This window comes from Dicentrarchus labrax, unplaced genomic scaffold (genome assembly GCF_905237075.1).
Source record: "Dicentrarchus labrax unplaced genomic scaffold, dlabrax2021, whole genome shotgun sequence".
Taxonomy (NCBI): domain Eukaryota; kingdom Metazoa; phylum Chordata; class Actinopteri; family Moronidae; genus Dicentrarchus; species Dicentrarchus labrax.
The window spans coordinates 28,516,698-28,534,474 of NW_026136713.1; the positions used below are offsets into that span (position 1 = coordinate 28,516,698).

General features: G+C 38.7%; 1 protein-coding gene across 1 annotated transcript; it reads right to left on the bottom strand.

Moving 5' to 3' along the window:
- Window positions 1-2,739: 2,739 nt before the first annotated feature.
- On the bottom strand, window positions 2,740-7,205 carry LOC127375085 (low affinity immunoglobulin epsilon Fc receptor-like). Its single transcript, XM_051420918.1, has 7 exons — window positions 7,098-7,205; window positions 6,725-6,822; window positions 6,386-6,487; window positions 5,566-6,231; window positions 5,335-5,477; window positions 4,094-4,203; window positions 2,740-3,469 (listed from the first exon to the last, which is right to left on the bottom strand). The coding sequence occupies exons 2-7, from the start codon at window positions 6,795-6,797 to the stop codon at window positions 3,337-3,339; spliced, it is 1,227 nt and encodes a 408-aa protein (XP_051276878.1). The 5' UTR covers window positions 6,798-6,822; window positions 7,098-7,205; the 3' UTR covers window positions 2,740-3,336.
- Between the last annotated feature and the right edge of the window lie 10,572 nt (window positions 7,206-17,777).

Consider the following 17,777-nt stretch of genomic DNA (forward strand, 5'->3'; position numbering starts at 1 on the left):
TGCATAATAAATGATCCATTCTGTAATTGTGGCTAAATAAGTTTGCTAAAACTAATAAAAATGAATAGGGAGGTCTTGGGTGGGACAAACAATGACTTTGAACTGAAGACTTAAATCAGAGCCTCTCTGATAAAGAGCAACAGATAGTGAACACAATAAAACCGGACAAGCAGCATTTATTGCAGGACTGTTGCACTGGATGGCATCATATCATGAAGGTGTTGCTTCTACTGTGTCCACCTCCGCCTGTCAGTCACCCTGCTGCAGCCTGAACAGATGACAAGGGACTGACAAATACCAAGTGCTGACAACGCTTTCTGCAGCCACACCAGACTCCATGTTACATAACACAGAAGAAAGACAGAGCACGTTTTAGAATCACGCACATGTGAGCAGTACACAGAGCAGATGTATTTAGCGGGCAGAGACACCATGCTCTGGCATGTGGCTCATTTTGGGTGTGGTGGCGGTTGCATTCAGTGCGGCTGCTCTTGAAGGGGGCATCTCAACCATTAATTGGACCAAGCCTTTTCATTCCCCCAAGAGATGAGTCCGATCCAAACCGTCTGTGGTCGGGTGGGGAGATGGGGCTCCCCCCAGGGCCTCGGCGGGTGGTGAGGTTACGATTTGGGCCGCCTGGCTAAAAATAAAAGATCAAGGAGCCTCAACCAGACATGTTGGTCTGGTTAGACTTACAGAGCAGAAAAAAAGGGTTTTAAAAACAGTTAAAAGGGTGTTGCATGTGCATTAGCCTGATGACCTAATGTGTTTAAATAAATGAGGCTACTTTTCCAAGTTCAGTCCATAGCAACAGGGTAGCAAACTGAACGGCCATATCAAACATTTGAAAGTAATTCTTCTGACTTTGTGTAAGGAATTATAAACTATAATGACACTGCAGTTGTTGTATGCACAATTTTTACAATATAACCAAACATTTTTTAAAATATATTTCAAATACAGGATGGCCGAGTTTGACTGACATCCGAGAGCTGGCTTTGCTTGTAAAGGCGCTTTCAACTTCTGCCCTGGTTATGTACTAGCTATGCTGGCTAGCTTCCACTTTCCAAGTAGATGCTAATCAGCCTACCTTGCTGTTTGCACTAATTCGCACTAATGTGACCTGGGAGCTGGCAGTCAGAAATTAAACTCGGATCTGGCTAGAAATCTATGGTGGGTGCAGGATAAAAACAGTGCTGCAAAAGGGTCTACTCCAGTGCATGAACACTGACAAGGAACTTAACAGTGAAGTATGACACTTCTTGTGTCCAGTGGTCCAACTTATGAAGCAAGAAAACAATATTAGCATATTCATAGATTATGGATTCTTCAATGAGGGAGAACGTGTCATTTCAAGATGACATTTTCAAGTTATAATCAAATTATCCAAAGCCAACATGTTCTTACTCCCAACTCGTCAAATATAGCTGCTACGCTTTAAAAATACGACACTGTAGGGCGCATCATTTGGGATGCACAGGGATCCGTGGTCAAGTTAAAAACAATATTCAGTGTGTCTGGTTAGACTTTCAAAATAAAGCTTAATGTTGGGAACACACTTAGGTAAGGTTAGGTTTAGCATTAGTTAATTATTCAATTCAATTCAATTTTATTTGTATAGCGCCAATTCATAACAGAAGTTATCTCAGGACACTTTTTAAATAGAGCAGGTCTAGACCGAACTCTCTAAAACATTATTTACAGAGACCCAACAGTACCACCATGAGCAAGCACTTGGCGACAAGGGCAGGGAAAAACTGCCTGTTAAAAGACAGAAACCTAGGACAGATCCTTCGGCTCTAGGTGGGTGAGAGAGACAGAGAGAGAGAGACAGACAGACAGACAGACAGACAGACAGACAGACAGACAGACAGACAGGTGCACAGCAACAACAGTATTGGCAATGGCAATCTAGCAGGACCATGGCAGGAGGCTCCACCAGGATCGATAAGAACCTGCGAGACGAGAAAGCACAAGAACTCCGGGGAAGAAGTGAAGTTAGTAGCATGCATTGATGGAACATGAATGAGTGCAGAAAGAGGGAGGAAGAGAGGAGCTCAGTGCACCATGGGAAATCCCCCGATAGTCTAGGCCTATAGCAGCATAACTAAGGGATGGTTCAGGACTCACCTGATCCAGCCCTAACTATAAGCTTTATCAAAGAGGAATGTCTTAAGCCTACTCTTTAATGTGGTGAGGGTGTCTGCCTCCCGAACCACAACTGGAAGCTGATTCCACAGGAGAGGAGCTTGGTAACTGAAGGCTCTGGCTCCTGTTCTACTTTTAGAGACTATAGGAACCACAAGTAGCCCAGCATTCAGAGAACGTAGTGTTCTAGTGGGGTAATAGGGTACTATGAGCTCTTTAAGATATGAAGGGGCTATAATTATATTAATTAGTTACATTATGTATCTGATGTGACTTAAGTGTGCCGAAGTTTGCCATCCAGTGGTCTATAAAGGGAAAGAAAAAGAAAGAAGACATGACCTTGTGTGTTTGCGCAATGTCACATACACAAAAATGTACATGCACAACAACAGGATTAATGTAAGTAAATTAAAAGGAGAGCTCTTGCACATTTAGCACAGCAGAGACAGATTTAAGTTACCTTCTGCTACTATACTGTATGAATGGCATCCACATGATTGGATTTCTTTCTTGTAAAGTTCAAATTCCTTCTATTCCCAGGGTCTGGTGGAATCCATTTTAATTTAGAATAAAGACATTTTTAATCACATATATCATTATCTTTCTTTAATTGTTGTTGTAATTAGATTCACATTGACCATACAGTAAAAAGTTCAATGTACGTACCCAAGGAAGAGAAAATAGTTTAATTTGTTAATTAATTTGACTATGATGAGAGATGGACATTAATTTGTGTCAGTATCATGTAATCTTTAGAGAGTGGTTCAGTAAATTATTAATACCATATGCAAATGTTGTATATATGTGCTTTGTAGCATACATGATCCATAAAATTTACTCATTTCATGCATAATAATCACACAGAAATTTGCAAACATATCTAAAGCTATGCCGAAGGCCACAGAACACTACAGTACTGGACACTGATGAAAATCTGCTTTAGTATAACCAAGCAATTATATTCCATTACATACACACAAACTATAATCATCAGCTGAATATCAAATTTGTGAAATTATTAACAATGTTCTGCTTCAAAGTTTGGAATTAAAATCATGAAAAGCTAATGATAATTTGGCAAACTAACAATGGGATGATTTAAAAGGAAACATAAACCTTTAAACATTGAAGATATAAACCACAGGCCAAAGCCTCACACCTTCATTAACTGTGAAAATCATTGCAATGTTATTTTTCACAGATCCAGATCTGTTCAGCAAAACAGCCGTCATCGTTCCATTCTCCCATTCCCGATTTCTCCACCATTTCTCCACAGTCCTGGTTCCCATTGTAGCTGTTGGGCTGCCCGGGCTGCCAGTACCTGATATAAAGATAACACAGAGAGAAATGCTTTTTACAGCATCCAGGTTTTGTTTCTCAACCTATTGCTTCTGACCCCAACTCATTTGCATAGAAATAGTAATATGCAGAGGCTTCAAGTAATCATGGGATTTTTTAAACCGCCCCCATTACCACCCCTGTGTGTTCTGAAACACATTCACACAAGATAATGAACTTCACTGAAATCAATGTCTCTGTGGATGCAGTTGTGTAGAGTCTCAGTTTGACAGTACAGTGGAGCAGATCTTTGAGCTGAATGTGCTGTACTTTGTGCTGAAAATGCATTAAAAATGTTCCCTACATTTTCTACTGCTGCATTGTTGATCAAAACCGAAACAGATTTTGACAGAATTTCAGTTTAGTTCTCAAAGTATTATCCAAATGTGTACCCTGTCAGAGTCAAAGTTAAAATCCTTTATATGAATTGCTTAATAACTGAAGGCTCTTACTAAAAAATCCAAGGATACAATCAATGAAAGACACTGAACATTACAGAGCTGAGTTCCTTAATACAGTAAATGAAGATGTTTCATTAAGAAACCAGTTGTTCTGTCATGATCCTATGAGATATTTTACTTCAGACACTCTGGTAATTAAAACTTACGATGTTGTTACTGGCTCCCCATCCACCCACATCCAAGTCCCCTCTTTAAGACTGTCAGTCAGACCAATCCAGGCATTTTGGCCAGTTCTCAGTAACCCATGGACAAATTCCTGTTAGTGTAGCACATAGAGAAGACAATGAAAAAAAAAATACAAATAAATATGCAAAATTCTTTCAGTCACAGTTTTCCTCTACTTCAGAATCTTTCCAAATCTTTCCTTTTTGATCGATTGATAGGCATGATGAACTATGAATCAATTTGTATTAGTTCCTTCATCCATCCATCTCATTTTCTTCCAGTTTGCTGTTGGGTTCACAATTATGACACAAACATTAACTTAATGCTAGTTTGCACATGCTGACCTCTGACAACAAAAGTGTTAGCAGTGATAATGCTAACACAGTCTACAAGTAACTCTACAGGAGGAAAAAGTCCCACACCATCAAAGCATGGGTTATAGGGCTGTGTCAGATAAGTAACGTAAGCATTATAAAAAATATATTCTAAGTTCTAAAAATATGCATATAAAATTCCTGCTTAAGAGCACAGGAGCACTCTCATCCTGGATCCTGCTGTTTACCATCAATATATACTGTACCACTACCTTGAAACAGGCAAGCTTAACTCATAAGAATGTCAATTCAGGACTGTATAATAATTATTTGTTTGCCAAGCAGGGTCATTAGACCGACACAATCCCTTTCATGGTGTGTGTGCAATGATTTTCCCAAACCGATCAATCAGCCACCTCTCTCAGCTGCCAACAAGTCACACACAAGTACTGTAAAGAGGACATATGTCAAACTGGGAAATCATCAGTGTGAGCTGTAGGGTCGAGCAAGTACTACTGCTGAGTATCCGGTACATGTCACTTAATTTTTGGTACTAGCAGAGTGAAATGCGTCAATATCTGTTTTCTAATAAACAATAAATCTAGGAACTTTTCGTTTCTGTAAATAGTTCTCCTATTTCTATGATCAGGAACATTGCTCTGAAGCTCAAATCTGAGGCTGTTCTGATTAATAATTAAAATTTAAAAAGCAATTTGTGTAGTTTGTTGCAGAAAACAGCTCCTTACATTGATCTACCCATAAGCTCTCACAGTGACTTCCCATTTAAACACTGAGAGACAAAACACCATGTTTGCTTCTGCTTTACAAGCATGCTGCTAAACTGCTCCATTAATTCTTGAAGACAACATGTTTTTTTGATGTCTCCCAGTTTATTCTTTCTTTCTCACCTGTTCATCCATGCCGTCTATGGACACCAGATCTGCTCCCCTGGTGATGCAGTCTTGCCTGCTTAACGTCCAGTTTTTCTTCAGAGTTGAAACAAAGTAACAGCTGATGTCAAACTTGAACCAGCCTGTCTGACAGACAATTTCTGCAACAAGGAGAGGCACAAAATATCACAAAAGGGCTAGGAATACCAAAACACTGACTGAATTAAACTTGTATGAGAAACACTTTACTTCTTCTTGCTTTGTCGATCTTCTTCTGTAGCTGATCTCTGTCTATAGCCAAGCTGCTGCAATTGGTCTGTAAATTTTCTTTTTCCTTCTGTAGAGTATTACAGCTAGTTTTCAATTGTTCTTTTTCTTTCCACAATGAATTATAGCTGATCTGAAGGTGATTTTTACTCGTAGTCAGTGTATTGTAGTTTCCTAGCAGCTGCTCCCTGTCCCTATTGAGCGAAGAGTAATTCCCCTCTAACCGATGAAAAAAAGTCTGTAACTCATCATGTTCTCTTTGTAGGTTATTGTAATTGACCTGTAGCTGGTCTCTAATGGCTGTCAGATTATGGTGATTAGTCTGTAACCACTCAAGATTCCTCTGCGTGTCATTATAGCTTGTCTTTAACTGATCACTTGCTTGTTTTAAGGTGCTGTAACTTGTTTGTAACTGGTCCCTCTCGTGTTTCAGATTATTGAACCTGGCGTTGAAGTCATCTCTTTCAGTAGTCACAGAATTGTAAGTTTGCTGCAGCTGGCCTTTTTCCTTGATCAGGTTACTCAATCTGGCCTCTAACTCTTTTCTCTCTGCAGTTAAAGCATCGTAACTGCTCTGCAGTTGACCTCCTTCGGGGCTGTAACTGGCCTGTGCTGGGTCTGCCAACGCAAAATGGCTGATTATCTGATCTGCGGAAAAAAAAAAAAAAATGGAATAAAAAAAAGGAATTTGCTTCGATTGTTTGATTTTGAAAATATTTTTCAAAATGTCAGCTGGACCTGAAAATATTAAATGCCAGGCAGCAGTTGCTAAACAAATTTGTATTGTGTTCTATTCACTTACAGTAGATAATCTGTGCAATGTTACCAGCCAACAGGATGGCACACAGTAATCCAAGACACACATTCACACATCTAGAGGGCTGCTTTTTTCTCTGAAAATCCCCTAAATCAAAGAAAGAAAACAGTTAAACATAATTTATAAGGGAGAGCGGACAAGGTTCTCTCTGTGAAATAGGAGCACCCTCACAGTTCCTTAGAAACCCAAATATAAAAGCTTTTATGAACTACTTTTTACAGAGCGGCACAAATATGAAAAGATATTAAAATTTAAGTTGATCAACAGGTTAGTTTCCAAAACTTTTTGCAGTTGTATCTAATACTCTAATGACTAATATTGTACCTTTGGTAATGAGGCCTTCCATTGTCAGGTTCTTATTGATATAAACGTCGTCATCGATTTCCATGGAATCCATTCTTATAATGGTCTCGCAATTTCTCCTGTTTAGAGGAGACATTTATAAGCATTTGTTAATCCACAAACATCATTAAAATCTCATTTGAGGTTTGGAGTGTGCACAAAAGTTAGCTTGCTTGAGGTAATCCAAGCATTTAAGTTTTAATGAGATCATTTAGTTTTACTGGAATAATAATCTGTACAAATGCTGTAAATAAAACTGTAGTGAATTTGAACTTTAGTTAGTTGAATCTGCAGAACATTTACTTGCAGTATTATATTCAATGATCTAAGCATTAATCTCTAAGTGTGCACTTACCTTGGATCTGAGAAGGTAAAAGGAAGTCAGTATTAGATGCTGCTACTGATTTAAAACAAACAGCAAAAATGAATGTATGTTTAAGTGCAGAGTTACTTATTGAGCAGAAAACAGGATGCTCCTTTTGCCCGTGTCATCAAATGTTTAATTTATACTTAGCTCTGATTGGTCTGAACAAACCTTTACTGTGCATGTGTTCGGTTCAGATTTCAGGTAATTTTCGGCCAGTAACAAACTGGAATCCACCAATAACGGTTAGTTATCACATAGAGGTGGTTCTCTCTCAGGCTCCAGACCTTCATCCTCTGTGGTTTCTGTTCCCTTTTCCCACAGATCAACTTCCCACTAATGTCAACGTGTTACATGACTGAGACACAAGGTAAGCCATATTGCAGATTTCAAAAATGCAAACTCAGTAGTATACAGTACAGTCAGTACTCGTTTATTTTTTCTGGATAAAATCATCTGTGTTTTAATTTGAATTGTTGACAGAGTAGAACACAAGCGCAAGGTCGCTCAGCCTGACCATCCTTCCCCCAAATATTTAGGCCCTTTCGGCTGAGATTAGGGCAAAGCGGTGCTTTGAAATGAATTCAGATGTATCAGCATTAAGTATGTTCAAAATGACAATAAGCATTTTCGGACTGGAGCATAGTTCTAAGAACAGGTGGATGACCCCTGAGCAACATAAGTGCATGCTGACTGGTCGGAGCCAATGCAGCAGCAAACAACAGCCTGTAACCTTAGGCCCAGGCTCACATGGCAGTCCGAGTGCAAAGAGAAAAAAAGCCCTTGAAGGTATGTAGTTCTCAGGGGAGCAGTTCCTACCAGAATGTACCCAAAACTGGTCTGAAAAGACCTGACGTTACATTAACATGCTGATGTTTTAGCAGATATACAGTAAATGTTTACCATATTTAGATGTTAGTGTTAGCATGGTAACTTTTGTCATTTTGTCATTAGTTTTGACGGTATCTGGTCATACTGGACATAGTGAAAATTTGGCCTGACTAGATGAAGTCTGTAATCATTGGTTTTCATTATTCAGCAAACATTCCCTAACCTCTAACAAGCCATTTTCCGGTCAGGTCTGTATCTACATACACCGTGAAAATGTCACTGTGACCTGCTGCTGCAAGTTGGAAAAATAGAGCCACAGAAATTATGTCACCCAAATCATGCAGTCAACTCTACAGAAGTGCATGAATGTAACCCCACATCAGTTGCTTTGACGATGAAATTAAGAGTAATTTATGCTCCTCCCGATTGTGTAAAGATTAACTCATGTTTCTAAACAGGGCTTTGTTTGTAAGAGCATTATCTGTAACTGATGCCATTCACAAGCCCCGTTGCTGTTGAATGGTCTAAAATGGATTATAGCTAAAGCACCGTTGCAGACAAATGATTTAGCCTGGCAGTGGTACGAGATTTAAAGCCGTGTCAGACTGAAGGTCAACTCACATTTATCTGTTGGACTGAAGACACAAAGTTCAGGAGGATTGTTTTTATCCGACTTCTGATTGAAGTATAATGTAGTATGTGCAGTTTTGTTGGGGATGAGGATAAAGAGAAGTCACTGACTTGGTAACACTTTATTTTAATACTCCCCATTCAACAATTATACCCAGCATAAACAGTTAAACATAATTTATTTACATTATAATGTAGTTGTAATCTTAATGTACATTGTTTTGTTACAGACTTTTTTTAAAAGTTTATTAAAGTTGTTGTCAACAATTGTTAATCCAATCTCATTGTACAATGCGGCCAACAATGTTTTGTTTTGAAATGAGAAAAAGAAAAAACTACCCATTTTGTAAATAAAAAAGAAAATGAAGAACAGAACAAAAAACCCATTTTGTTCCCCATATTTATAAATGGTAGTCGGGAAACAGCTCGTTTCCTGCTGTGGTTTGCTCATTTCAAAACTAAAATACATTGGCCTCCAAGTACAGTGACCATCCTTTCACAAAACATCCACAACTGATGTTGATAAATGCTAATAAATAGTAGACTCTAATAAAGTCATCAGAGTTTATCTTCTGGGGACTATTAGTGTCTATAAAATGTTATAGTAAACCAGCCAATAGTTGTTGACTATTTCACGACTGATTGTGCAGCCTCATAATCACAAAACATATTAATATTTATGTATTTATTTTATTTTTTTATATCCATCACCTGCTCTCCTGATCTGTCAGGCTCTAACGTTTCTCCTGACAGCACGAAGAAGCTTAGGCTGCGACTGAGCTCTGCCACTCAGAAAGCAGATAAAAATTCAGCTGGAAACTGAGTCTATTTTTAGTGGCTGGACTGAATTTCCTAATCACCTCCAGGACTCCTGAATGAATAATGAATAGTATCTTGTTAGTAATATAATTTCACAAAACCAAACCAGGCTGAGAATCCAAAAACATGTCAGTGGTAGAAAAAGTCTCCAAATCAGCTCACACGGAGAGCTGATTATTGTTGTTTTTTTCATGCAGCAGTTTGTGACCACTCTGACCATCATGCAGCCGTACAAATCTCCCATCTAAACTGAAGGGAGGCTGTGAATGAGGAGGCTGAAGCTGCTGAGTGTCTGATGGAGATAAGGGGAAATGACTGTGGCTGAGAGACGCCATCCTTCAGCCTGTCACACTCTGCACTGCCCATATTAATTAGCCTCCATAACTCATGAGCTCATCTGAAACGGCCACTTCAGGAAAAAAGAGGAGAGGACTTATCGACATCTCGGCATCCTGCTATCTTTACACAATAACAACCCAGTGATGTGTGTCACTTCTTTGATGGGATACACGGATGTTTATAGGGACACATTTCAGATCATAATAATCCCAGAGAAATTACTTTCTATGATTCATTTTTAGGTTTTCATTGTCTTAAGCAAGTTGATCTTTGTAGTTTTGTGATAAAATGGTGCATTTTTTAAATAATATCCCATATATGCTGCAGATCTCATTTCCTCAAATTCTAATTTGCGTTCACTTTTTGATCATTATTTATTTCAGACAACAACAATCATCCAATATCTACATTTCATTACTTACAATTCTACTAGGATCTGTAATGTCCTCCTTAAGCTGAACAAGTGAAAGTAAGATGAGGTAGAGGGGGAATACTATTGTGTGAAGTCCCTTATGTTGATCACAGAGTGATGATAAGAATCAGTCAGTCCAGCCTCAGATTAATTTCTAATATGAGAAAATCCATGAGTGTAGCTGAGTTTGGCAAAAGCAGCAGCAGCTGTCTCAGTGCTATTTGTGGTAAATATAATTAGTTTTCCAAACATTACTAAAACTTTGTCCTTGAGAACTTCTCTACATCAAGTCTGGTGATCATTTTAAAGCTGAAATATGCTCCATTTGGAAAAAAATATGACAGAAAATTGCTTGTGTAACCATACGGTGGTAAAATGTGTGCACTCCATATAAAACAATGTTAATAAGCAAATAGACTACTAAACAGATTTCAAATCAAACAATGTGTGTAATATTCATTGTTTGGGTGAGGTTGACTGCAAACGAAATGAACCTAGATAGCAACTAATGAGGTGAGGTGAGTGTAAGCTGGGGTGATATTACTCTCTATGGCTGTCACACTACCAATGAAAATGATCTTCCATTTCTGCCAATAGATCCTCCTGAATGTTGCACACTGGAACTTTAACTGCCCCACATCAGTTCAATAAGGAGAGATAAATTGAAGGATAATGTTTATTGAGGTTAACAGCAGAAAAGGACTTTGGCAATTATACTGTACCCCACGGATGTGATGCATTGCATTTTCAATAAGCGCAGGCCCTAGTACTATAGGAGATACTGAGAGTAGGTGTGGATGCTAATAGTGGTGGAGCAGAGCCAGATCTTCCTCACTGAACTTCCACCAAAGTTTCATCAATTGGAGTTTGCCACATTGCAGCTGCTGTCCTCTGAGAAGGAGTAAGCTACAAACTCTTTCAAAGCCTAGAGGCTATGAGTGGAATAATTGGAAAATGGGATTTAATTAAGCTTTAGGGTTGTGGCTGGCAAAATAGCGCAGCCACCCTAGCCTCAGATAAAGCCTAAATCTAAAAAAAATATTTTCAAGTGTTGGATGGGCTCATTGCCGCCCCTTGTGGCCAATGGAGGAAAAAAAAGGTCCCACGTTTATGAAAGAAACAACATTTTTAACAATCCAGAATTCTTTGTTGCTGCAGAAGATCTTTAACTTTATTCAGAAAAACATCTTAAGCCAGTTAAATGTTATGTGCATGGATTTTGAATTACATACATTGTCTCATGCTAATCCATGTAGCCTTTACTTAACTGTATCACAAATTGATGTTTAAGCTTTGACTTCACGATGATGATCCCATTTCAGAACATTCCCAAGGCTTTTTTAGATATATCACATTAGCTCATGACTTAAGAGGCAAAGAGCTCCAATGGCGCCCTCCCCCCCATAAGGCACTGCCTGTGTTTTAGTTACAACCTTGAGATGAGAGCGTATGGGTCCCAGAGGAAGTACTGGAGGAGGGGTCGTTATCATTTTTGGCAGTCCTCCCGTGTAAACCCAAAGGCCCTCCTCCATATTCATCAGGGGTGATTATGGGCTGACCTCCGTCTGCTGATAATCCTGAGCTGATGTATGCCCACCAGGCAGGCGTCATGGAGGAGGGCGAGCAAACCTGACACTGCGGCCAATTAGGTGTCTCCAAAGTGAGAGAGAGAGAGAGAGAGAGAGAGAGAGAGAGAGAGAGAGAAAGATGAAGAGAGGGGAGTACTGAAAAGATTACATTCATATCTACAGTAAGGTTTCAGTATTCATTTGAATTATGATTTTATTATTGTCAACAAATAGGTTTACAAGACGCCACAATAATAATAATAATAATATATATCAGAATCAGAATCAGAATCAGGAATACTTTAATAAGGGGGAAATTACTTTTGTTACATATACTCCATATGTAATAGAAAAAAACTGGACATACAATATATTAAGAATACTAATTAAGAATATATTAAGAATTAAGAATACATTAAGAATTAAGAATATATTAAGAATTAAGAATATAAAAGGTTTAAAATGTACAGTTTAAAGTCACAAGGTTTAATATAGACATACAATGCTTTACAGGGGAAAGGAAAGGAATAGAGATGATATAAGACGATAGTAAGGTTGATAATAACGCAACATAGCTATGGAATATCTAAAGATGTGATTGAAAAGCTGGTAAGTGGACCTTTTTATCTGGGGATCGAACCAGCAACCTTCCAGTCACAAGCCCTCTTCTTGAACCTCCAGGCGAGCACTGTTTTTGTGTGTTTTTATGGTTTATATGGGAAGAAACCAAGGGCAAACTCAGACTTTGGGGGCACCAACTGCAGAGTGACTGAGTGAGAGAGTGTGTGTGTGTGTGTGTGTGTGTGTGTGTGTGTGTGTGTGTGTGTGTGAAAAAAGCTAGCGATAATGGAGGTTGGCTGCTAGCCAACTTCTACAAACTTTTTTTTCTCGCCCCGGACAAACTGGAATAATGAACTTCAATACAATACGCGACATGCTGCCAACAATATTGTTATGCGAGTGTTGTTTGAATGATACAATGTCTTGGTGCTCACCTCGAACCTGCATCTCATCACTCTGCTTTCTTTCTGTCAGCCTCATTTGCCTCTGTTATTTCTTTTTACCGGAAGGTTACACTTTATACACACACATCTTTTTCTTTTGTTTCTTTTGTGGTACACCACTAGGCTAGAACAATAAATGTTGCCCCCACCTGACTGAGTATAATTAAACAGAAAAGTATGAGCCTGATCCTGTAACGATGGAGAACAATCGAGAGGTCTTTTAGTATGAGTTAAAAGACTTTTTGGCATTTAAGAAAATATTTATTCTCTTTGTTGCCACTAGATATGGGTAATGATTATCTTAGATCAGCATAAGGAAGCTCATTAATTAACACATCGGCTTTGTTTTGTTTGTGTTCATTCTGCACAGAAACAGAAACTTGGTGTCAATTTTCTCAGCAAACTCTAAACATGCATATTTAATCATTTCGTTTAAAGCAGCAACAAAAAAATTTGTGTTGATTCTGGCGGCCCCGTGGACAAAATTTCCCAAAACTATTTATTTAACAACTTTAATGAATTCAATTATCTAATTATTATTTTGCAAAGACTAATCAGTCAAAATGTCTCTGCATGTCTATTTCTGTCCTTTATGCTGATGCTGATTCAGATGAGCTTGCAACATTTTGCTGCCAAAACCTTGACAACCGTCACAGGTAGCATCGCGACACTGACAAATTCCGGCTGCAGGAGTTCAAACATGTGTCATGTTGTTTCTCAACATGTCACACTGCGATTTTGTTCTTCAAATTCGAGAGAGGGAGCACAGCGCAGCCTTTCACTCCTCACACTGATTAGAGAGCATCATGTCAGTGCCACATGCGAAGGAAAAACATCAGATACGTGACATTTTTAGATGCAGTGTGAACGTAGCTCCAGAGACCGATGGAGAACACGAGTTCCTATAGAGAAACGGAGGAGTGGAGGGTTAGACAGATGTGTTAGTGGTCAGGTCACAGCTGGATCAATTCGCTGCTGTTTGGACTGGCCACATTAATAAGAACTCGAACACCCTGTGGGCTCCAAAGATCCAATTTGGGAGCTGGGGAGCCAAAGGGAATCCATATTGGAGAGTTACACCAATAGGGAGGGTTCACTCTGTATCAAATTAACTGCACCATAATTCATGTGCAGTCCTGCTGCATTATTAAAGCCTCAGTGCTGCTTTTTCATGACAAGATCAATTATGGGTATGTTTTCTCTTCCAGGGTGTAATTAGTGGTGTAACCGTGGAAAGTACAATTTAAAAGTATTATCTGTACACTGTAAATGTTCATCTGACTGTCACTCAAAATACAAATACAGGTCGGTTTACCACCAGTGATAGAAAAAAGTAAACTTCTTTCTAAAGCCCGATAATACATTTAAAGCAGATGTGAAGCTGTCATATACTGACTGTCAGTCAGTATAAAGCTGAAGAATAAAAATGCTGATGTTAACTAAAACAACGTTTTATATAAGCTACCCCCATCCACCCAAGAATCTATGCTTCATGTTCTGAATTGGCTTTTACAAGATTGAATACAGGTGATTTATTCTACATTTTCAATTCACATGCATGATGGGAGATATTTTCCATGTTGACTAAATTTCCCCTGGGGCAGTGATTGATGTCACAGAGCCTTGGAGTGACCACAAGAGGAAGAAGAGTTGTGTATTTTGAGGTTAGAATTTATTATGTTGAGGGCATGAGGCGGGTTACGTGAGTTCACAAAATACATATCAGCCCCTTATTTCATCGGTTGTATAAAAAAAAAGTCAGGAGCCTGTAATTTTAGTGTCAAGGCATAATTTCTTGGATTGTATTTCCTTTAAAAACCCTGAAACCCAGTTTTCTCAATCAGTTTCTTGGTATAAGTGAGCCTATAAGAATATATACATATCATTCTTTAGGATCTAAGTTTTCAGGGGTTTTAAGACTTCGAGCGAGTTATGTGTCCACATGGCAACGAGCACAAACGACATACAAAACAGAAAACTATCATGATGTTTAATATAAATGATTAAAACAAAGATAAACCGTAAGGTACCTGATTTATATAAAACATTAAGCTTATGAACTGTGGTAGTTTTTTTAATTTATTTTCTATTGAGTGAATGAGGTTGTTATAGTTACAAAAAGGCAACTGAGGATGTGAGAACTATTGATTGGGCTACCTTGCTGCTCTATTTTAGATGCACTCAAGTTGAGTTCACACTTTTCAAAGTTGGTTTGCACAAAAGCAAACAGAACAAGCACACCATAGCACACGTGTGCACATGATTGTGTGAGACCTGTCATTTCCCACCACTGATAACGTTTTTTGTTTTCATTTCACTATTGTGCAGTTCAATAATTTAAAATTCACCTCCCCTTTGAAACCCAGATTCAATAACCCTGGAGCCTCCAGAGATTCACCATCCTATGCATGATAATCACTTGTAATTAACAGCTGAGTTTCCCTGTTTCCAAATGTGTGAGTTAAAATCAGCCTCTCCCCTCCTCCTGTTCAGCCTTTGTCACCGACACCAGGATTAAATTGCCAGTTTGACGACACTAAACAACTCAATTAAAGCTGCCGGACTCCACCAGCAGACGGAGGACACAATTCGGTGTGCTGATTTGCAGCGGGCAGATCCTGTCGGGGATAACGCGCTGTGGGAGATGTGTATTCTCCGCTTCGTGTCGAACGCTTAAGTACCTGCCGAGTTCAATCAGTGAGCGTGGAGTGAATTACAGGAGCAGGACAGGTCTAGCCTCTGGAGCACAGAGCTTTTAGTCTGCTGAAAGAAATAGCTGGCTTTCAAGGGCATTAGAAGAAGAAAGCATACAACTTTATCTGGCATACATATTCAGTTATTAATTGACTGGCAATGTAGTTACAATTTTTTAATGTCAAAGTTTTGCTATACTGTCCTTACTTCGGTTCATTCAGTGTCAGGCCTGTGAGAGTATGCCTGTCGTTATAACTGTCTGTGGCCCAGGAAGTACAGTCCCTCACCTGCAAACACTTCAGCTTGTTAGTGCTCGTTAGAGGTGAGTGTGTGTAGAGCTGAATTTAGAAGCCAGCCATTTGGGTTATTGGGAGGCTTCCATTTGCCACTAAGAAGTATGCTTAAATTTTGATTGAAAGTTTAATTTAAAAGTCGAAACCCTCAACATAGCAGTGGGTGCTGGCCAAATGCAGCTGAGATAAAATAATACAGCACGAGAGCGGGACAGAGAGGTTTGCTGCAAAACAAAGTTGTATACAATTTAAAGGAGTAGTTTTACATTTTCAGAAAATGCTCATCTGTTTTTTTTTTTTCCAGGCGTTCGATGAGAAGACTGATACCACTCTGATACCACGCAATAAGCTTAGCTTGGCATAGAGATTGGAATCCACCACCAGCTAGTGGTTCTAAAGCCCCTTAAATTACACCTTGTATCTTTTAAATGTTTCATGCATGTTTTTAGTTTTGCAGGGAGTTATGTGCTGTATCCAGTTCTTGTAGCACATTTTTAAACTTTTAAAGAACTGTTATCTCCTGCTTCTTTATGTGAAACTAAGCTAAAAGTTTCCTGGTTCTAGACCTATAGTTACTGCACAGACATGAGAGTGGAGTGGTATTGATCTTCTCATGTAACCCTTGGGGGAAAAAAAGATATATTTCTAAAAATGTTGCTGTAAAATGTAAAAATCCCTTTAAAAATGTATTTATGTCACCACTTTTTTCTTGTCTACTGGGAGCCATCACTCCCAACTCATAAAATATGTTGCTGTAGGTACCCCTCTAGAGTCATGTCTTGACATGCCGGTGTAGCTCAATGGTTTGATATGTTGTCAAAGTCATGTGACATGGTATAGAGAGCGAGACAGTCTATAAATGGAGTAGGTGAATAACATCTTTTCCTAATGCAACTTGTGCAACCATTAACCATGCAAGCTTTATTTTGAAACCAGACATTGCAAATGTCAAAAGCTACATTAACATAAATAAAACACAATATCCATCATATTGTTCACACAGTTTTACAGTATAATCATGGAAATACATTTAAAAACCTAAGTAAGTGCACAATTCACACATAATAAACCTCACTGAAAATGAACACATGACAATTAGACTAAATGAGGGGGCTATTTAACAATAAATGAATAGAAAACTCTTCCAGTTAGTGCAACAATGCTGAGATCCATTTGAAAAACTAAATGAATGAATGGGTTTTGGGTGTGTGACAAATCATTTTATTATTATACTTTAATTTTGATATTTCAATAAAGTGTGATGGACAGTTTTATAGCCTGTGAACTGAATCTTAGGAAAGGCATTCAACTAGCTGTGTTTTAAAAGACCCTTTTTACAGCAGACATTTTGACATATCATAGCAAGAACACCACAGCTGTAATTAATAACATTAATAATGGCTACGTTCAATTTAGGTATGTTCATGCTGGCTTACTGAGACACTTAAATTAATGTTATTAGTTCCTCCACAGTGACAAGTGAAAAGGGCTCATTGTATTTGCTGTCATGCTTTGTTAAAGGCCCTTTATCTGTTTGGACAGAGGATTTAGAGTCCTGTAAACACTAACCCTCTTGTTGATTTAATGGACAAACCATATCTCATATTAGCTCATTTTGAACATTCTCAGTTGATTTATTCTGAAACTTTTGTCCCTTTTTTATATCCAGAATGTGGTATGCAGAGGCTGGCTGTATGCTGGATGGGATGTGGCTGTCCTCTCCGCTGCAGGTGTTGGTGGTAATTGAGTGAACTCTCACCTTTCTTTGCCTGCTGTGCTTTTCAAAGTGTTATGAAGGTGTTGGAGGTGATGGTTGGTGGTGGCCCTGAGGTAAACCTGCATGGTTTTCATGAGTAGAAATCAGTGTATAAGGTTCACCTGCTCAGTCTAATGTTATGAAACACAAAGCCTGTGCAGTAAATCCTGTCTTAAGCCTGCAATCAGGTTTTGATGACACTCTCTAAAAGGTGTTGATTCAGCTCTATGGCCATTTTTGAGGCCTTCTTTATTTAGTGGGGATGATTCACTGTACTTTGTTATATCAAGAGGTGTTTCTAATATTTTATTTTATGTCCTTCTGT

Bases quoted from the DNA above. Each gene is read 5' to 3' on its own strand.
- LOC127375085 (XM_051420918.1), bottom strand. From the start codon at position 6,797: ATGGATTCCATGGAAATCGATGACGACGTTTATATCAATAAGAACCTG. The intron at 5,478-5,565 runs GTAAAGTGTTTC...TCCTTGTTGCAG, and splicing joins GATCGACAAAGCAAGAAGAA to AAATTGTCTGTCAGACAGGC. The intron at 3,470-4,093 runs GTAAGTTTTAAT...TCTTTATATCAG, and splicing joins GGGGAGCCAGTAACAACATC to GTACTGGCAGCCCGGGCAGC.